Raw genomic sequence first — 22,428 nt, 5'->3', positions numbered from 1 at the left:
CCAGCAGCCAATGAACAATCAATTTAATAAAAAAAAAAAAACTTAAGCATTAGATTCAATTAGCACAGAAGACTGCAAGATAAAGATAATAGGCCAATACATGTCATAGCTTGTGGGCAAAAGCTGCTATAAAATGTGGCCTTGATATAACCAAGATGGCTAACAGATGCAAGGGGAGTGAAGAGAGCATGATTAGAAAGGATTTCACCAACACTGAATCTGCAGTTTGTTGCATTCATTCCTGGTCCACTGCAGGGTGTATATAAGCAGGAAGTGTCATCGGTGTTGGGGCTTTCAGGTCTTGAATGTAAATAGACCAAAATGTTTCTTAATAAATATATAGGTCACACAAAATTATCTGGACGTCTTGGAGGTCAATTATCTACATCTCCAGACCCAGAATAATATTTTACAGAAATCTCTAATTTCAAGGGTGATGAGAAAGTACATCATTTAGAATTGTGTCTGTGATCAATCAGTTGGAACTGCCATAAAATATATATCAGGGCAGGTTCAAACCCAAACCCCGCCCTCCAGGCTATACCTGTGATTCATTTTGTTCATTTATCACGCAAAGATGCCATACACTGCATAAATGCACCAATGTGATTTTCCAGTTCTAGGTTCTGCAGCTCTTCTTCATTCAAAACAGCAGTAATATACATAGTGGGAATGAACAGTAGACATGTTCAAACTGGTGCTGACTTTAGGTTTAGATCTGTTTAGTGCATTAAGTGGCAGATCGCGGAGTCCAAGTAGTGTCCTATTTTGATTGTTCAATCTTTCACTGAGATTTTTTAAGTGTTATTTGGCCAGTGAAGTTGTGGCTTATGTACAGCAGGCTTTATTTATTTATTATTTTTAACTTTGCAGCATTTTTAGTAATGTACAGTGCACTAGTCCTATGAGTGGAAGTTTTATGTGTTGAATGTTATTACAAAAATTTCAGTAATTTTTGCGTGACCACCAACATGGATTTTTAATGCTTTTCTAAGCTTTACTGCTATGAACCACAAGTAGAGAAAGTTGAGCATTTGACCTCACATGCTGAAAACCAAAGGGGAGGAGTACAGATTTGAAGTCATGTAAAAATAAACAAGGCTTGGCAGCTGTTTGTTATGTCACATTGAGATATGAGCAGTTAAAAAATTTCAGAAGAGCTTTGGAGGGTGAGGCCTAAATGATTTAAGTTCATAATAAGTAATATATATATATATATATATATATATATACAGTATATATGTGATGTCAGGAAGAGGTGGAGTCTTGAGGGTTGGATCAGGAAGTGATGTTGTTAAGTTGTATATTGTTCTGTTGTTTTGCAGGGAGAGAGGAGAAAGAGTTAGATGCCAGTGCCAGCCCCTGGTTTGGTGGATAAATGCATGAGCACAAAATGAGCACGAAAACTGTCTCCCAAACGCATGTGTGTGACAATATATATAGGTCAAATTCCATTACAACTAATATCGTTACAACAACATTTTCATTACGATGAAGTATTTTTACAGTCCCAACAGTTTCCCCATTAGACAGAGACTATAAAAATCTTGTTACTACAAAAAACATTCAGCAGATACTTTCATTACAACAAAGTAGCCAAAAGACCTTGAAATGCCTGAATGAATCATCCACAGAGCAGTTAGTTTTATGGCCACATCTCAATTGTGCACAACAATCCCCAAACAGAAACATTGTAAATTTTCCTCTTTCTTCAAACTTTCCTCATACTGTTTTTTTGCAGTGTTACTTGTCTGTGGTTTTCAGTGATATCTTTTGCTTATTGCTCATCAACATTTGAAAAACATCCATTGAAATTTAACTCATTGTCACCCTCCTATAGAAATGGCAGACACGATAAAATGGCAATAGTTCACATTACAAAAAAAAATTGAACTTTTTGTGGCTCTTGATTTCAGCAAAAAGAAAAAAAGACGTTGCCAGTGAATTCAGAATTTCACCATTGACACTGTCAATTTTTTTGAAAGACTGAGCAAACAAAGATTAAAAATCTTAGATTGCATACCTTGGGCCTCAGCACAAACTGCTGCATTTGAAGATGTCATAAAAGTAGTTTTTATATTGCTCAGTGATGCTTGTTCAAGAAACATTCTTATTAGTGGGCCACTTATTCAAGAAAAAGCAAAGTCACTGTCTATCTCCTTGGGCCACGAAGATTTTACTGCCACCTGGGGTTGGCTAATTCGCTTTTGGGGTTATTTTGGAATTGCAACCAAAGCAATCTGTGGAGAAGAATGTGCAGTTCCAATTGAAAAAGAAAACGAAAAGCATGCAGGTGAGATCAGAAAAATCATTTCATCTTATGAGCCTGAAGACATTTACAATGCTGTTGAGACTGGAATCTCCTACCAGCTGTTACCGCATCACACTTAATACTCAAATGTGTTCCATGCCGAGGAGGAAAAAAAGCTAAACAAAGGTTGACAGCTCTACTTTGCTGCAATTCAACTAGAATCCACAAAGTTATTCCTCTCATCATTGGCAAGTCAACCAATCCTCTATGTTTTAAGCGTGTTACATTCCTTCCCTGTGATTGAGTATAAGGCAAACCAGCGAACTTGGATGACTAAAGACATTTTTGGAAACTGGCTGCGACAACTTGACAAGGATATGAAGAAGAAGAAAAGGAAGATTTTGCTTCTGATTGATCATTGTGCTGCCCACAGCATGTTTCCATATTTAGACAATGTTCGCATTGAGTTCCTCCCACCCAATTGCACAACAGTGCTTCAGCCATTGGATTTGGGCATCATTCGCACCCTGAAAGTGTATTATCACAAGGAAATGCTGAGGAAAATTCTCGTCAGCATAACTTGTAGACAGGAGGAGATGAATATTAACGTGAAAGAAGCTATTAAAATGATTGTAAATGCCTGGATGTAAGTTAAAGAAAGCACTATAGCATAGTGTTAGCAAAAAAAGTGGAAGTGGTATCCTTACTTCAGCTTCAGATGCTGACCTATTAGGCAAGAATCTAGAGATGTTGCAAGATTCTACTATTACTGATCTCTGGACTTCGGTTGCTGAAAAGTGGGCTGAATTTCCCCATGAGCAGATGAGCTTTCAGGACTTTGTGCATGCTGACAATGATTTCCTAGTTTCCACAGAACTCACTGACTCTGAAATGCTGCGAAGTGTTTCTTCTCAGTGCCAGCCTGAGGAAGAGAGCTCAAGTGATAGCAGTGAGCGAAGAAGGACCAATTAGCGTGGAGAAAACGACTGCTGCTCAAGCTTTGTTTGGATTACAGCAGGTCAAAAATGATCTTTCTTGCTCAGAGGGAGCAAATGAGGTAGTTTTTCAATCTGCTAAAGCACGTGGAAGATTTCTTGTTGGAGAGTTTTATAAAAAAAAAACCGAGCAGCCCAAGATTACTGATTTTCTTAAAAAATAAAATGATTTTACAGAGTATGCATCTCATTTACTGTATAACTGTATTTTTTCTTTTTTGAATTTATGTTGATATGAATAACATTAAGATTATTAAGATTAATATGAATATACATTGTTATTTACCTGCTGGACTTGTTGATTGCCTATTTCCTATTGCATTAAATTTTACATGTTTTGCTTTCATTTGATAAATAAATCATATAGGAATTTATTATAAGAATGCAATTATGTTCTAATTTAATTTATCATTACGACCAACATAAAGCCTCATCATGAACACAGAAGTCAAAATAATTCTTTCTTCATTTAAAATGATTATCAACAAGTTAGGGCAAATACAGAATCTCATTACTATGAAATTTTCATTACAACGAAATATTTTGTGGTCCCTGGAACTTCGTTGTAATGGAATTTGACCTGTATATATATATATATATATATATATATATATATATATATATATATATATATATATATATATATATATATATATTATATATATATATATATATATATATATTTTATATATAATATCTATATATATCATATATCACATAGCAATATTTAAATAATATACACCTGTACAGAATTATGTTGAACAAAAGCTTATTGCAGTGGCACGGATTAGAATGTCGGGGTATCTGACACACATATCTCACACTGGGTCAGTTTACAATTACTACTAAACCTAAGACCATGCTTTTATAACATGCAGGAAACGTGCATTGAAATTAATAATAATTATTTGCATTTATATAGTGCTTCTCTCACTACTCAAAGTGCTTTTCATAAGAATGAACTCTGTGATATTTTCTATATTTCTAATTCCAACCTGCTTTTGATGGTTTAAGCACTTTGTTATATGTGTTTATTAAGATGTTTATCACACCGTGATAGTAGTAAAATGGTAGAACATTGAGGTATAATAACTACAAACAATGGACACCACACCATTAACTATTCCATTTACTTTTCATTTTCCTGCAGGTTTAATCTGCGATCAAAAGATGGCATGGTGGCTTATGAAAGACTTTTAGAAAAGCTACAAAGCCGATCTACTCTCAGCCTATTAAATCATACAATAGAAAGCCTGAATCAGAGGTAAGGTGTAAACAAAAGAAGCAAATTAACGTAAGTCAAATGTTGTGCACTCATTTTATTTTTCATTAGTCTTAAGGAGTCAAGCCATGCAGGGCCCAGACACTCCACCCAGAGATGGTTTCTGTCATTTGCCCAGTTTCACAACAATAGGCTGGAGATCTTGGGCTCTTGACTAATTAGGTTTAGAAAGGGAATGAATGGAAGAGTCTAGCATAAACCCTTTATTTAGTGTTTTGAACACCAAAGTGCCATAAAAGCAATTAAAAAGGTGACAGTATGTGACTGTAAAATGCACTGGATGAAAATTAAGTCTTATCAGCAGAGATGTTACATGGTCACTGCAGCTACCTAGAGTCAAAATACTAGCCATAGCTATTTGAGACCTATGTCTTATATACTGGAAAATCTTCAAGAAGGAATACTATTGAGAAAGGGAATTTCAGTAATTCAACCAGTGCTTAATGAAGACTAGCTTAATGTATGCTGATAAAATACTTCATCATCCAGTATTCAGAACATTATATACAGGTAATTTACTACTCCTGACTTAGAAGTCATAAAAGTGCCTTTTTACATGCTCTTCTGTACTGCAATCAAACACCAAGCAGTTCACTAGTTTATGATTAGAGCATGTTTGTAACATAACATTGGCTCTCACCATTCTTGGAAAGCAGGACATGTAACATGTATGATCGGTTTTTATTATTAGGTCCTTTCAGTTCCCTTTAGTTCATTGCCACACTGTCATCTACTGTAAAAAGGTTTGGCTGTTTGTTGTGTTCAGTAAGCAATGATGTTTCAATTTTAGTGGCAAAATTATTGTTTTATTATTTATTTACTTTCCTATGTTAACGAGAAGCATGTAAAGCATTATATTAGCACAAAAACAAATTAGTTAAGAGCAGAATCTGACAAACATTTCTTCTTATATCTTCAAGGTAGACAAAGTGTTAGGAAATATGAGTGAGTGTGTCCTGCATTGAACTGTCATCCCATGTATGGTTACTTCATGCCTTGCAGCTAATTCTGTCAGTATAGTCTAAATGATCCAGTCATGGAAGAAGTATTTGTACAAAATGAATGTATGTGTAATTGTACAAATAAATGCACATCGACCTCTGACAGAAAAAAAGTTTCCTCATTTACTCAACAGTCATTCACACTTGACACAAACAGTCTCTGAAGTCAAAGGTATTGCTGCCTAACACTGCTTGTTTATTCATATCATAGCATCAACTGGATTGAGCTCTAGAATTTTAAAGTATCAGTTGCTCTTCATACAGTATATTAAATAAACCTGGATATATTCTTTCTCAAATACAGAAGAGTTCAACATTTAATCTTAGCTCTTCATAAATCAAAATATGAGCACTTATTACAAGCTTTAGAAGTAGCAGCTTTGCTGAACCTTCTAACCCAATGTCTCCTCTTCTTGTAGCTAGAGACACACTACTGCATGTGAGACAAATAAATGGAAGTGAAGAACAAACAAAGTAGCCCTTGGACTACACTCCATTTTTGCATTAGGAAATAAACACATAAATTATACATACCAAACCTTATACAAGAACTCAATTTACCCTATAAAACTATTTGAGGACCCACAACCAGCTGCTCAGTTATTTCTCCTATTATATCCCTCCCAAAACTCTGACAAAATGATGCAAAGCCAAGCACATTGAATATGAAGTGTAAAGAAGCTGAAAGATCAAAAGGCTCAGCTCACTAAGTCAAGACATCCGGTGGTTACAGGGTGACCCTTCTCTGGCTGGTTGCCCTATTGTGAGAGCAGTCAAGACGAAGCCTTAGCCACACCACAGCTTTTAGAGCTCCCAGCATGTACTCAGATAGAGACCTGCTGTGATAAGCCATTAACATTTTGTGACCTTCTCTGTGTTATTTAACAATATTATACTAATATTTTGCGAAGCACTTTGAAGTTCTGGAGATCTTCTTTGATGACTTTATATAATATAGATAGAAAGACCACTACTACTAATGCTCTTCAGTTACCTGTCACTGTGATCTCCATTATTTGCATTAAACATCGTGGTTTTACTCTTTCAACAAATGATAGGTTAAATAAAAGCTACAACTGAAAAATAGTGTCATGAACAAACACTCTGCTTATTTTACCATGCAGCAAAATAATGCAACTCAACTAACACTCGTTAATTGACTTTTGTTTAAAATATTCATTAACTATATAGTTTTAAATTCACCTGTCAGTAATAACTTGATACTGACTCATAAATTTCTATTGAAGCTGTGATCATTTTTGCATTAGCACTTTTCATCAATGTTTCATAAGAATATAAAATATGACACAGCAGATAAGGCAACTTAATTAATGAGAAGTTCACAGGATTGTATGTGAAATTTATAAAGCAGGACATTTATTCTCTATTAGTAAATGGTAATCACCCTATGGCATTTACTCACATTCACTTTATAATATATTAGAGAGCTGATAAAAGAGAGACAGCAGTATCCACACATTTGGTCTACTATTTCTGTTCTGTGTAATTTTGTGTTATCAGGAAACCATAATAGAGATCTCTCTAATGATGTACTACTTAATAAAAACAGAATGTTAGGTGTCTCTTAGAAAACTGAGTTATGTTGATATATGGGGGGAAACCCTGTGCCCCATAGCTCCAAAGTCCTGCACTGAAATCAAAGATTAGTCAGTGTCTGAAGTTTACTGCACAGATTCTCCATATGTCTGTATAAATTGCTTCTCACATGGATATCAGGTTAACCGTTGACCCTAATTTGGACCGGCATGAGTAAGTGTGAGTGTGCGCATATATGCACTCTAGCTTCCCTTCCAGGGTGGGTTTCTACATTAAACCTGACGCAGCCATCTAAGTATACAACATTAGATAAAGAATGTCTGCACTTTCTAACACAATTTTATGGATCTCTTGAAACATCTAAATTTCTTCTGGCAGATTCAACTTCAGATCATCCATCTACCAAACCCACTTTATCCTAAGCAGGGTTGCAGGGCAGCTGGAACCTATCCAATCTAGCAATCATAGGGTGCAAGGCAGGAACAACACTGGACAACAAACAAAATGGTCAGGTTAGCAACACCCATCCACCTAATCTACATGCCTTTTGACACTACCAACGCATTTCCTTTAACTAAGTTTTAGTTTAATTTAAAATTGAATACATTTAACATTTTTTATATTGTATGGTGGCAAATTTGTGAAGTGGTTAGCAATACTACAGTTCCAGGTATGCCAGGTTAGGCACTGCCTATATAAAGTTTACCCATTTACTTTCGATTATAGAGAAGCTTTATGATTAAGAATATGTTGTGTTCTCTAGATGTTTCTGTCCTACAGCACCCAAGTGACAGCTTTGCCAATTGTTATCTGGGCGGCCCTCTACAATGACAACAGAATACAAGCTGCATGCAGATGATATCCTGGCCTATCTCTGAAATTAGAGCTCTTGTATTCTGGAAAAAGAGGCAAAACCTCCAACAATGTCTTTCATTTTAATTTAAAGTTGTGCCACAAGAGTAATTATTTAGACAATGCTTTTACCTAATGACGTAATTGGAAAAAAAAAATACATGCATCTGTATTCATGAATAGGCCAGGATTTGATCCTGGGACTCTGAAGCTGTAAGACAGCAACAATAACTTCTGGTAGCACTTGGAACATTGCTGATAATAAATTTTGAGAAGTATCTTTATGGTAAAAATCTGAGCTTCCATTAGTGATTTGTAACAATAAGCAAAGTTTAATGCTCATACTTTACTTTAACACAGAGTAAGAGTGAAGCCAAATTAATTTCGGTTTTTAGCTTAGCATTTCTGTGTGATGGCCTCTTAATGGACAAAAGGAAAACAAGACTTACAGTACTTTGTGTATTATCCACAGCAAAGAGATCAATTTTCAGCACTTAGCAGTAGGATTCTGTTTAGCTGTCACTCTTTTTTCCTGTAGTCTAATTGTATTGAGACTTTCAAAAAGGAATGCTCATTTTCACAAAGCAATAAAGGAATAAACGTTTAAATAAATAATATGCTAAATTCTTCTTATTACATTTCAGATACTGTAAATGATTTATGAGCATTATATAACATTAGTCGAGCCATTGTCACTTCTCACTCATTCCAATTGAGGATCATGCTTAGCCAGAGTCTGTCCTGGTATCATTATGTGCATGGCAGGATTGGGATGGTGCACTAGTCCATTACAGGGTGTACTTGCCACACAAAGGGCAAATCAACCAAGCCTGAGCATGTCTGGGATGATGGATCAAAAGAGAGTACCTGGTGAAACTTCAGCACTACACAATAATTGCAGAATTTTCTAACACTTTACATTACGTGTCCTGTTGAGGTAACGATAATGCATTGGATATTGCTACTTATTTCACACAAGAAGTACATGGTGAGAATGTCTGGTCACATTAGTCTGCAAATTTAGAGTTAACAAGCATTGCAAAAACTTCACTTATGCATGTTGTGACATGCTTGTTCACAATGTTACTCTCTGTTTCTCTCTGTCTAATATGAAGGTTGCTATTATTGTATTTATAAACTACAGCAATTTAACAAAATCACTGTACTGTAAAAACAAATGTGCACCTCCTTTGGCTGCTTCTTAGTTCACTTCACTATGATTTTAGTTATTAACCTACTCATAAATTTTTAGCATTATTTTTCTTCCAATTTGTTAGTTTTTGTATGTCCCACCTTTACAAATTTAATTGTATAATGGCAGGCAGTTTGGTTAAGGCATTGGACTTCAAACCCTGAGGCTGTGGGTTCAAATCCTACCATTAACACTGTGTAAAAATGAGCAAGTCACTTCACCTGCCTGAGCTCCAATTGGAAAACCAAAAGAAATCTAACCAATTGTATCACAGATAATGGCGTCAGCCAAATGAGTAATTGTCTGAGGTGATTTTAAAATTTACACTGGTGTCCCAAGCTGCTCACTTGCTTCAGAGTTTTGAAACTCATCGACAGCCTTCTATTGACAGAGTATGTGAGCAAACCTACTTATTAACATGGTCATGTCTTGGATCTTGTTATACAGAAGTGTCTGAACATTTTATGGTACTAGTTGAATTTCTCTCTACCCCACCTTCCTCTGCTAAATCAGCATAATATAACTTTTTACAACATAATATTACCCTCTGACCTATCTCAACCTGCTCTTCAGTCATTTAAAGAAAGTGTAGACTTATAAAATCATATACTTTCAAACAGTCTTGACAGATGTGCCCCTGAGAAAGTACATACTCTTTCTTTCCATCTTTCATCCCCTGAGCTCAAGATCTTAAAAAGATTGTGCCACAGGTTGGAGTTTAGGTGGTGAAAATCAGGGTAGGTCATCTACTGGCATTTAGAGAACAATAGTATCATATTCTATTTCACTTATAAAAGCCAGATCATGTTACAGTTCTAAGCTCATAAACTGTGATAGTACGAATCCTAGGTATTTGTTCTCTATAGTCAATTCTTTGATCAAGCCTGGCTATCTGAACTCCCTGGATTCGTCTGATAGTGTCCTTCAGAATTCTCTTAGTAGCTTTAAGAGGTCTATGAAAAAGGCTTCACTTATATTGTTTTCCAGCTAGATTTTACAAGTTGCTCCTTGTTTTCTTGCAGTTTGTCAATTTTACAGTACTATTATTAACATATATTTGTTTTCTGGCAGAGTACCTGTTGTTTTAAGCATGGTCAATCAATGAATACTAATATTTTCAGGTGGAGAATGTACCGAAAATATTTCTCTTTATAAACATTTTGCTATTTTATGTTATTCAGATTTATGTCAAGTAATTGGTCAAATTCAGCACACAATGTAACCTAACATTTATTTAATTTTTGGCCTTGGATGTAAAAAATGACTAAAGGAAAGGAAATCCACTCAGACACAAAAATATCGGTGATGACAGAGTGAAAGAAAGCTTAAATTCCCTTTTAGTCAATGGTGATTGTAGCCAAGAGCAAGGAAACAAATCTGTTTCCCTTTCAAATAAGAAAGAAAATAAAAAATGACAACCAAGCCAGTAATTTGATAAACTTACTTTCCCAATAGAGTTCTCAGTTTTCTCTGGCCATTATTATTGTTAAATCCTGACAACAACATAAAACAATGGCAAGTTAGCTTTGAAGAGATACATTATTGGTCATCTCCAAGTACAATACTTCAACATGACAACATGTCTTTCATTTTTGTACCAGTAGTACTAGGGTGTTGTATCATGTTAGCCATTATGAATGTAGTGAGAAGTCAACCAAAATGACACTAATCTGCATCCATCCCTGCATGTAGGCCCTCCAACCTGCAGGGAAAAACCTGGGGGTTGGTGGCAGAATTGGCACTCCGACCACCATAAAAAGGAAAAAAAACCTCACACTGGTTCCATTCCATCTGAACTTGTGTGGTGCTGAGGTGTCACTGGTTGCATGGCTGCACTCGGGTCCTAATCTGGATCCTGAGTTGGTTTGTCATGTGGTGGGTGCGGAGCAATTACAGGTTAAAGGCCTTGCTCAAGGGCCCAACAGAGCAGAGTCTCTTTTGGCATTTACGGGATTCGAACCGGCAACCTTCCGATTGCCAGTGCAGATCCCTAGCCTCAGAGCAACCTCTCCGCCCACCTCCACATACGTGAGGTTTTACTGTTATATGTTAAGAAGGTTAGTACCCAATTGCAGATAGAGTTAAACTGACTCATTGTCAGGACTAAGGAAGCAGTTGTGTTAAAGGAAGAATTATAATGAATGCATGGGAATATCGCCGCTCAATGTACTGTAGTCTGTGCAATTTGTAGAGCCAGAGAAATTGAGTCCTCCACTGTTTTGCTGATTTGTGCAGTCAATGTGACCCACTAGTAGGTTTTTTTAAGCACTTCATAACCACCAAAGTGAGTGTCATTAAACAATGGCCACATTGACAAACCTGAACTCCTAACTTGGACAAAAAACTATGGAATTTTTCTTAAAGCATGTGGACATGAGAACAAAGTGAGAATTCCATAATGTGTATGAATATAGCAGTTACTTCTGTTGATGCTTTGAGCATCTAGAAGGATCCAGATGCTCTTGTGAGTTTTTACCTACTTAAAACAATTTCCAAACCTAAGTAATGCTTTGACAAGAAAAGGCAATTCAGCCCAAACTAGATTATCAATGTCTACACATTTAATTCTTCTAACAAATTGTGATTTGAAGATCTCCAAAATACTACTATTTACTACTTGGTAATTTCTTCTATTTATCTATTTTATGTGAAGAATTACTTTACAACCAAAAAATATCTGTGCCCCTACCTTCTTATTGAAGAACTCTACTAATGGTTGAATCCACCATAATAATTCTTTTCATGATTTTAAACACTTCTATCATGTTACTGCTTAATCTTCAACTATTTAAAATGAAAATAACTGTGCTCTTTCAATCTACCCTTATGGCTCATAGTAGCTTTCCTGGACTGTGTCTAAAGCTAATGTCTATTTTGAAATATGAAGACCAAAACAACAAAAAAAAGTATTGCAGATGAATCCACATAAATGCATTGTATCCCAGTGTGCCGTGTAACCCAACATCCTATTTGACCTCTTAACCACTTCTGTAGATTGTCTGGTAGTGGACAGCGACTTGCAAGTCATCTTCATATGGTGTACTTTCACATTTCAGACCTACCATTATATACCTATGTTGAATATTTTTACTCTCTGTGCATAAATCCCCATATTTATTTACATTAACCTGTCAAAGTTTGAATTCTGTCTAAAAGTTTTCTGTTATCCACCAATATCCCTAACTTAGCATCATCTGCAAATTAACCAATTTATGAGTTACAGTGATCCCTCGTTATATCGAGGTTCAGCTATCGTGCCCCTGCTAGATCTCGGATTTATTATTATTATTATTATTATTATTACTAAAAACAATATTTGTCCTTTATTTTCTGCCCTGGGTGTGGTTAAATCTCTTTCTCGCGGGACTTATAACGCTGCTCGCGTTGTGAAGGTGGGGGGTCTGAATGCATGCTAAAGAGTGTGTTGTGCTTGTCGCGCTTTGCATCAATCACTTAAAAGCCTGTACAGCAGCTGTCCTTTTGTCACTTCGTGTCTCTGCCGCTAACATTCTGAAGGAGGAGGAGGAGGACGCTAAGGAGAAGTGCTCGGATCATCTGCTGGCTTGCTGCTTGTCATTGTTTTAAGAGCTGGGAGCACCTGAAGTTTGTCTGCCAAAAGCATTCCAACAACTGCTAGGTTAGAAGTCAGTGAACTTGTTTTAAATTTTTTGTAAGTAGGGTGTGACGTGCAAAAGTCACCGTGTCACGGATTTTGCTTCCTAAGGTTGTAATGTCTAGTCTTGCATGTCATCAAAGTGTCTCTCCGAGATGATCTGGTCTCAATAGCTTTGATCAACCCCCCCAGAGGCGCGCTACGCTCTTACCACTTCGTGTCTCTCCTGCTCACGTTGTGAAGGGGGGGAGCTGAACGCACGCTAAGGAGAAGTGGTCGGATAAACTACTGGCTTTGCGCTGCTTCTGCCAAGATGCCTGTTCTGCTTGTCACTCTGTACGTCGATCATTTAAAAGCCTGTACAACAGATGTCCTTCTGTCTCACTGCCTTGTCTTGCGTGACATTAAAATGTCTCTCACAGGATGCCAAATTGTCTTCTGAGAAGATCAAGCCTCATCTCCCTGGTCTCCCTGCCAAGATTTTTTTTTATAATAGAGAGATGTTACTCATATCCTTAGCCCGACATCCACATATCATATGTGTTTACAAAGTGTGTTTTAATAAGTTTACATGTGTTTAAAGCGTGTGGGAGGGGTATTTTAAGGATTAAACTGTAAAAAAATGTTTATTTATATGGTCTTTCCATATTACAGATTTTCACCTATCGCTGATGAGTCTGGAACGTAACTTCCCCGATAGGTGGGGATCACTGTATATCCTTTTCTAGAGTATTTACAGTACTAGGGTGTTGTACTGTGTTAGCCATTATGAATGTAGAGAAAAGTCAAGCAAAATGACACCTTTTATTGGCTAACTAAAAAGATTACAATATGCAAGCTTTCGAGGCAACTCAGGCCCCTTCTTCAGGCAAGATGTAAATAGATGTCATTTTGCTTCACTTTTCTGTAGAGTATTTACATAAATTGAAAAAGAGCAGCAGGCTCAGCACAGTACAAGAGACCCCATTTTTAATATCAATTAATTTAAAATCAGAGTAAACAGTATTGTATTTTGTGCTGGTGAAATGGATTTGCTATATTCCTAATAAAACACCATATTTGTGAAACATTTTCCCCGTGACCCTGTGTTCGGATTCAGCGGGTTGGAAAATGGATGGATGGATGTATGGATGAAACATTTTCCCCTGTTTACTTATGTACCTAATAGGCATTGCTGAACTTTTTCTTTGATAATTACTTTTATTAAATTTACCTATGGTATGTATTAAACTGGAATATAGTTACTAGGCATGGTCAAAACACATTTTGGGACATAATGGGATAATGCTTGCTAACATATAGCCTTTGGGAAATCCCCATGACATGTCTGAATTTACAACATTACATACATGCATCTCTAGTGATGAAAAATTATTAATAACTAGCTAACATAGCTGAAATACCCGGTCTTGCCCAGGAGGAAAATAAAGTGGTTTTTTGTTTTAATTGTTTGAGAAAAATATAATTAAAACAAACACAAGTTTAAAAATAAAAATAAATTAACAAACAATGAAGACTCACTAATGTGATTATCTTGCGGTCTTGTATGTATGTTATCATCCAGTTGATGCTCAGAACCGGCCAACTCTATTTAATTTCAAAAGCAACAGGGGTGCGATGGTGCTCAAACATAACGAATGCTGGCAGTCACCTCCAGTTCGACCTCTGGTGGTCGTTCCAAGTGTCAACTGGATGATAACATGCATACAAGACCACAAGATCACTCCCCACCTTATCCAGAAGGGGGTGGGTTAGGGTTGATTAATCCCTACAGTATTTTTAGTTGACCAATGAGAAACATGTTTACCAAGTTTCATGAAAATCGCTCTAGCCGTTCGGAAGTGATGCTGGAACATACATTCATACACACACACACACACACACACACACACACATTGACTTTTATATATATATATATATATATAGATGATATGTTGTCATGGAAGTCTGTTGGCAACAGCAAATAAATTTTTCTTACAGAATTAAATTGAAAAGGAGAAGATGAAACAGGCAGGTTTCTTCTTCTTTTACTACACTTAGGAAAATTTGTTTCAGTATTGTGCTCAGTGGAAGAGTCTTTGAAAACAGTCCAGCTTGTCATTTTAGAACAGTTTACAGTCATGTCTGCACTATTGCCAGGTGCTCTGCAAAGTTCCTTTATTAGGAGGAATTAAAGGAAGAAGACTCAGTCTTAGTCAAGTAAGGATGGGCAATTGAGCCTCACGCATGAAGAACTCAATAACAGTGATTTAGGGACAATGGAAAAGCAGTGTGCTGAAAATTCACTGTTACCCTTTTAAATTACCATGAGTGAAGTCGCTGCCATGTTACTGTACATTTTAGGTAAGTTAGCATAATTTAGGAAGGGTTTTTGCAGTCTACAACATCTATGCGTAAGACATTGTTGATCTTAAACATACAATGTATGCTTTATCTTTGCTAGCTGAGTTAGTTGTGTAACCAGTATAATTAGTTGAATTTAGCATCATTAATATTATATCCTTATGCTTTATTGGGGGGAACAAAATATTCTTGAACATAAAAACTATTCTTTTTTTAAAAAAATACTTAACTGTACTACCTTATGCTTATATAGTATACTGTACATAATGTAATATTGTAACACTCACAACCAGTCGGGAAGGAACAACACCAGTACACATTTCTGGAGTTTGAAACTGATAAGCTTTTATTGATATCTTCCCAGCTAAACTCCCACTGTCTTAGCCGTGGAAGACACGTTTATCTCCTCAGACTCTATTAACTCCTTCACACTGCTCGTCTTCCGCCTCAGTGTTATGGCCCCAAAGCACACCACTCTTTGGCTCTCATTCCCCTCTACTTGCTCGTTCACTCTGCACTGCTCCCGCACGCCATGCTGCTCCTTCTCCCCACCACACGTGCCGCTACTGCCCAATGAGTTCTCCCAGCGCCAACAAAGCAAGCACCCCTTCCAGCATCTTCCACCATTTCTTCCAGAACCTCCTCCTCCCACTGAAGTGTTTTATTTGCATATCACTCTGCATCATCTGCAAGCACAGTGCTCAGTGGCTCTCCAGCCACATGGCCCTATGAGTCTCCAGCCGGATCATTACAATATATTGTGATCAAATAGGAGTAAGGACTGAGTCTAAAGAAATGCTTGGGTAACAACTGTGTTGCCCTGTTTAACACCATTGTAAATAAGAAGGAAAATAGGCACACAGAGGTGCAGAATATTAGAACATAAATGGAATTACAGTTGTTCAGATCTGTTTGAATAGCTCGGTTGAGCGGATCTGGCTTGGTGGATCTCCATTTTGCGGTTGACTCGAGATGCCTCCTTCCACGGATTCTATTTGAAGTTGTGTGGCTGCTTATAGACCCGACTGGAGCCGACCCTGCACAGGGCGTCAGTTTGTCATTGAGGGCCATTCATGTAGGCATTCATACTGGGTCAGTTTAGAGTTTCCAGCCTGCCTGTCCTACGGGAATCAAAAAAGCAGGGAGACACTACACAGACAGTAACCAGAGTAGGATTTGAACCAAGGAGCAATGAGGAAGCAGTACTAGCACTTGTGTCATTATGTTCCAGAGGTACTCATGCCTTATTTAATATTACCCTAATGGGGCTGAGCTTTGTATGTGTTTTTTACCTACAGTGACCGAGTAGAAGCTGGCATGTCCTCAGAAGGTCTGACGGCTCCAGAAGCAGAAGCACGTTTGCTGGAAGTTTGTCATGGACCATTCTTACGTCTACTAGCAGCTTTCAGGTACTGTATTTTGACAGTGAGAAATATTGTTGTTTTCTGTAGTGAACACCTTTCCAGAAATACAGTGCTACCAAAAGAGCAGAGGCAGGCACGTGAAACAGTAAGTCATAGGGAGGGACTGAACATATGGGCTTGTAGTTTCACATCCAACACAAACACTACTGTATAGCATCACACCACAACAAAAATATGAAGTTTAAAGTTTAAATAAAATTTAAATAAAGTTTAAATATTTAAAAACAGGAAAAAATTTGAATTTGGAACTCTTTGAGTAACCACATCACAGTATCTTTGCCTCAAATTTGAATCCAGTTAGCCTGCTGCTAAACTCAGCCCTTAAAACTGGTACTTATCGTGCACCCTCTATATCAGTGTTTAGAAACTGAGTCCATTTTTTACATTTTCTAATAGTAAAAACTAGCTTTTATCATGGCACCGGAGAGTGGTAGCATGTTGCATTTTGCAATTTGCAAGCACAAATTTTACTGTAATCTGTACATATGACAATGCAACTACTACTACAACACTTTTTAAAAAGGTCAATTAATAAAAGCTCTCAATGGGTATAGAATTTCTGCTTAGGATGAAATATCAAAATATGACAGTGAAATGCCCCTTTAGCCAGTTAATATTAGCTTTTGGGTTCTAACGTAAAAAAAAGTAAAACTACAACTAAAGGATTCACAATACAGTATAGAGGCTGTGTTTTATAATTTGCTGTCAGGATAGACCTGAGGTCTCAGCACCCTGATCTTAGTGAAGATGCAAAAGTCTTACATAAAGAAAGCCATCAATAGTAAAGCCACCTGCTCATCACTAGCCACAGCTTGCATTTCTGGGTGATGAGCAATATTTACTGATGTCTCTCAAGGTCCCCCTTAAGGTGGAAGTGAATGGTGATGCAATGCCTTCCGGAACAAACAAGACCCTGCTGGGATCAGACCAAATTCTGTATACTCTAAACAATGAATGTCTGCTGTACTGAAAGATACTGTTACTGGAAATAAATAGGCAGTTATGCTGTCACTAATAATTAAAAGGAGCTGGTGCACTGCCATTGACCCATGATTGACAACTTAATACCAAAGCTGTAATTTATAACCAGGAAGAGTATTGTCCAACACCTCACCTACGGTAATCCTGAAACAGAATATTGGTAACTAAGTCAACAGTGAAGAATAGTCCTGAAGACATTCACACAGATTATATCTTTACAATTGCTTTCTCATTAATTGTACCATTCAAGACTGTATTTTTTGTTTCAGTGACTAAAGTACAATTTGTAAGGATAGGATAATGGCTTTGGTTTACTAAAGCAGCAAATTCATGACTATTTGAAGATTTTTTGTTCATAAAATATATTGTGCTGTTGTTTAAGAACAATAGTGCTAGGTTGAGTGGTGATTTTTTCCTAGTACTTGTGAGCACTGGTGTATGCAAACGAACGCGTTTGTCCAGTGTTCCTGGGACAGGATGGATAGATGGATGGATGGATATGTTTCACACGTGGTTTATGTAAGAAAGTAGTCAAGTTTACTGATAACACCACTCATGCAGAGCTCATCTCAAATTAGTTTGTATATAGGGATAAGGTACCCAAACCTTTGCAAATGTTATATTTGAAATATTCTAAAACTAAATTAAATGAAAATAAAAGAAGATGCAATGGACTTTAAGCAGTTCTAAAGATCACTAAAGATGAAGATGAAGAGGTGTTAGAAAACTTCACATTCCTGGGCACCACTATTTCTAACACTCTAACATGACTGGCCAGTGCATCTGTAAAAGATCAACAAAACTAAGCATTTAACAGCTAAAAATCTTCCAGGTGTCATGGGACAAAGAGACCTTTTTTCTACAGCTCTGTTACTGAAAGCATTTTGATCTTCTACATTACTGAATGGTATGGGAAAATCCGTTTGAGGACAAGAAACATCTAGAGAGTGTTCCATCTTAAATCATTGGTTGCTACTTCCACTGTGGATTCACTTTATTTGTCTAGACTGAAACATAAATTCCTTAAGATCTTACCTGCCTGTTGCATGCTGCCCAACCTAATTTGCATGCCCTGTAATCATTTATAGGGTACGTCATGCAAACCAAAGGTGTTTGCACATCTTGAGGTTGCACTTGTGTTCTCAAACAAAAATTGAATATTTTAAGAGCTTTTTGAAAATTTTGAACTTGTGAACAATGGGTTATGGATGTATATTGATGAACTTAGTATGAGCTTTACCAAATTAAATTCAAATGATGCTGTTATGGAAATAACATATATTTGTCTCCTCTCTGACATGCTCATCATTGGTGTGTTCTTGCTCCTACTATGTTCAGTGCTTGCATGGACTAGGTGTTGGGCAGGGTCATGGGGTCCAGCGGCTGTGGGGCATCTGTTAATGCAGAAAGATTCACTGATCTTGACTTTGCTGATGATGCTGTGATATTTCGAGGAGTCAATGGAGGCTCTGATTAGGACTCTAGAGCAGGGGTCGCCAAGTCCGGTCCTGGAGGACCACCGTGGCTGCAGGTTTTCATTCTAACCCTTTTTTTAATGAGTGCCCTGTTTGTGCTGCTAATTAACTTCTTGTGAATTCATTTTAATTGAATTGCTTTTTTAAGATCTGCTCCCCTGAATTTCTTCATTGTTCCTCTTTATTGCTTCATTTCTTTCCTTAAATGGCACCCAAATTAGAAATGAAATGTGAGTGAGCCAACAGAAGATGAACTAAGTGAGGGCCTCAAACTCCAACCAATTTCACTCCAACCAGCTGTTTAATGAGGTGCCAATTCTTGTCGTTAATTAAACCCGTGCTTTAATTTTGTGACTTTGTTGCTGCTCTAGTGGTGCATTAGCAGACATTTCTGAAATTGTTGATTTTCTCTTTCTAAGAGCACTGTTAAAATGTTTTGGGGACCTGAGCAGATCAACATTCCTGAGACCTTCATTTTTCTTTATTTTCAGATATTGTATGATGGACAGCAGTTGTTTTGGCTTATTTTGTATGTCATTATTGTTTGGCTGTTAATTAAGGAAAAAGAAAGAGTCTGAGTCTTCAAGAACAAGTCAATTAAAATTAGTTCAAAAGAAGTTAATTAGCAGCAAAAACAGGTCACTCATTATGAAAAGGGTTAGAACGAAAACTTGCAGTCATGGTGGTCTTCCAGGACCGGAGTTGGCAAACCCTGCTCTAGAGAGACTGAGTGAGGAGTCTGAGTGTCTGGGTTTGCAAGTGTCCTGGATAAAAACCAAGATCTAGGCCTTTAATGAGCTTTTGGGCACAGCCGTCAGCAGTGCATCTGTCTATGGAGAGTGTCGACTGCTTCGAGAGGTTTACTTATCTCAGCAGCAACATTCATGTCTCTGCTTACTCTTCCTATGAAGTCAGTAGTCAGATTGAGAGATAGCATGGAGGGTCATGTGGTCACTAGAGAAGGGTGTTTGGCGCTCTCAGTATCTTTGCAAAAGGGGGTTCTGAGTTTTTAGAGTCCTGGTGCTTCCTGTTTTGCTATATGGTTGCAAGACATGGACGCTATCCAGTGTACCTGCATTGAGAGGGAGCATCAGTTGTAGCAGAACAGCCATGTGGCACAATTCCTGGAGAATGATTCGGCTCGCAGGTACCTCATTGTTGAGGACCCAAGCAGCTGGACCAGGCCAAGGGGATGCCCACGTAACACCTGGCTGCAGCAGATAGATGGTCATTTCCTTTTTTTTTTTTTATTAATTTTATTGTAATCATTCAGTACATACAGATCAATTTTTACAAAAAATAGGATTGAAAACAAATCAAACCCCACCCCTGAGAAGGAGAGCATGGCCAAAGGATTAAAACGTAAGGCTTGTAAACATGCCTAAATTATTGAGTTTAATAGGGCAAAAAATGATAAATGGAGAAGGAAAAGAAATGCAGAAATAATTATTTCTTCTTATTCTAAAATATTATTGATTAGATCCTGCCAGGTTTTGAAAAAATTCTGTACATATCCCCCAACTGAGAATTTGATTTTTTCCAATTTCAAATAATATAAAACATCGGTTTCCCACTGACTTATTAGAGGAGAGTTAGGATTCTTCCAATTTAACAAAATCAGTCTGCATGCCAAAAGTGTAGTGAATGCAATCACAGTTTGCTTGTCCTTCTCCACTTCAAGTCCATCTGGAAGAACACCAAACATAGCTATTAATGGGTTAGGAGGGATTGTGACACCAAGGCTGTCTGAAAGGCACTTAAACATTTTGGTCCAAAATGTTGTTAATTTGGTGCATACCCAAAACATGTGACCCAGTGAGGCAGGAGCTTGGTTGCAGCGTTTGCAGTTTGGGTCTTGCCCTGGAAACATTTTGGACAGTTTTAAGCGAGACAGATGAGCTCGATACAGTATATCATTTTGAGTTGAATAATTCTATGCTTTGCACATATGGAGCTCGAATGAATTCTCTGCATTGCTACCTTCCACTCCTTTTCTGATATATTAATTAAAAGATCTTTTTCCCATTGTCCTCTTGGATCTTTGAAAGGAAGGGACTTTAATAAAATATTATATATTGCAGAAATGGTGTCTAAGCCCTCAAAATTGAGCAGTATTTTTTCCAGCATGGAGGAGGGTACAAGATGAGGAAAATCGGGCAGTTTCTAATTTGAAGATAGTGAAAGAAATGTGTAGTTGGAAGGTTAAATTTGGAATATAATTGTTCAAAGGATGCAAAGATATTGTCTATATATATCTCTGAGCAATTTAATCCCAAATCTTTTCCAGATATTAAAAACTGGATATGTTTGCGAGGGTTGAAAGAGGTGGTTCTCTTGCAGGGGTGCCACAGATAGAAGATTTTCCATCTTAAATTGCTTTCTAAATTGGTTCCATGTTCTGAGTGAGTGAAGCACAATTGGGTTATTAGTATATTTGCGATAACTTACATTTATTGGAGCGCAGAGCAAGGAATATAAAGAAGTGCTGCAGGATTTTACTTCTATTGTGGACCAGGCCTGTGTATATTCATTTTTTGTGTCCAGGGTTTTATGCCATGTATGTTTGCTGCCCAGTAATAAAACTGAAAATTAGGTAGAGCCATGCCACCTTCTGCCTGAGGTCTTTGTAGGGTCGCTCTTCGGATACGTAAATGTTTTGAGTTCCAAATAAATGAGGTTATGGTTGAATCTAATTGCTTAAAAAATGATTTATTGATATATATTGGGATGTTTTGAAATAAAAAAAGAAGCTTAGGAAGGATATTCATCTTAACAACGTCAATTCTTCCGGTTAGAGTGAGATGAAGGGTTGACCATCTATACAAGTCTTGCTTAATTTTTTCCATACAGACGGCGAAATTTTGTTGATAAAGAGCTTTATGTTTACTTGTGATATTTACCCCTAGGTATTTAAACTGATCTGCTATGGTAAAAGGTAGGGTGTCCAATCTGATATTATATTCTTGTGAATTCACTGGAAAGAGTATACTTTTATTCAAATTAATTCTGAGACCAGAGATCTTTTGAAAATCTGAAAGTGCTGTTAAAACTGCAGGCACAGTGTTTTCTGGGTCTGATATATATAAAAACCATATCATCTGCATATAGAGAAATTTTCTCTTTCAGTCCTTCTCGGGTAATCCCCTCTATCTGATAAGAATTTCGACAGTGGACCGCCAGTGGTTCAATGGCGATTGCAAACAGCAGAGGTGACAAGGGGCATCCTTGTCTGGTGCTACATTCTAGTTTAAACTAGTCTGAACAAATTTTGTTAATACAGACTGAAGCTTCTGGACTGGTGTACAGTAGTTTGATCCATGCACAAATATTCGGGCCAAACCCAAATTTCTCTAATGCAGTGAAAAGGTAATTACATTCAATCATATCAAATGCTTTTTCTGCATCCAATGATAATAATATCTCTGGGGTGTTTGACTTTGCTGGTGAATATATTTCATTAAA

At 37.1% G+C, this 22,428-nt stretch overlaps 2 protein-coding genes across 2 annotated transcripts in view; both read left to right on the top strand.

Moving 5' to 3' along the window:
* Positions 1-22,428, top strand: part of LOC127528026 (craniofacial development protein 2-like) — a 1,148,403-nt gene that overhangs the window by 526,473 nt on the left and 599,502 nt on the right. The gene's annotated exons all lie outside the window — the stretch shown is intronic.
* Positions 1-22,428, top strand: part of LOC114660741 (uncharacterized) — a 149,051-nt gene that overhangs the window by 97,930 nt on the left and 28,693 nt on the right. The window contains exons 12-13 of the mRNA XM_051928530.1: positions 4,397-4,510; positions 16,385-16,495. Of these exons, the coding sequence (XP_051784490.1) occupies positions 4,397-4,510; positions 16,385-16,495 (225 nt within the window). The remainder of the gene's footprint in view (positions 1-4,396; positions 4,511-16,384; positions 16,496-22,428) is intronic.

This window comes from Erpetoichthys calabaricus, chromosome 1 (assembly GCF_900747795.2).
Source record: "Erpetoichthys calabaricus chromosome 1, fErpCal1.3, whole genome shotgun sequence".
Lineage (NCBI taxonomy): Eukaryota > Metazoa > Chordata > Cladistia > Polypteriformes > Polypteridae > Erpetoichthys > Erpetoichthys calabaricus.
Note: the sequence above shows the minus strand (reverse complement) of the source record. Positions and strands in the feature narration are given on the sequence as shown.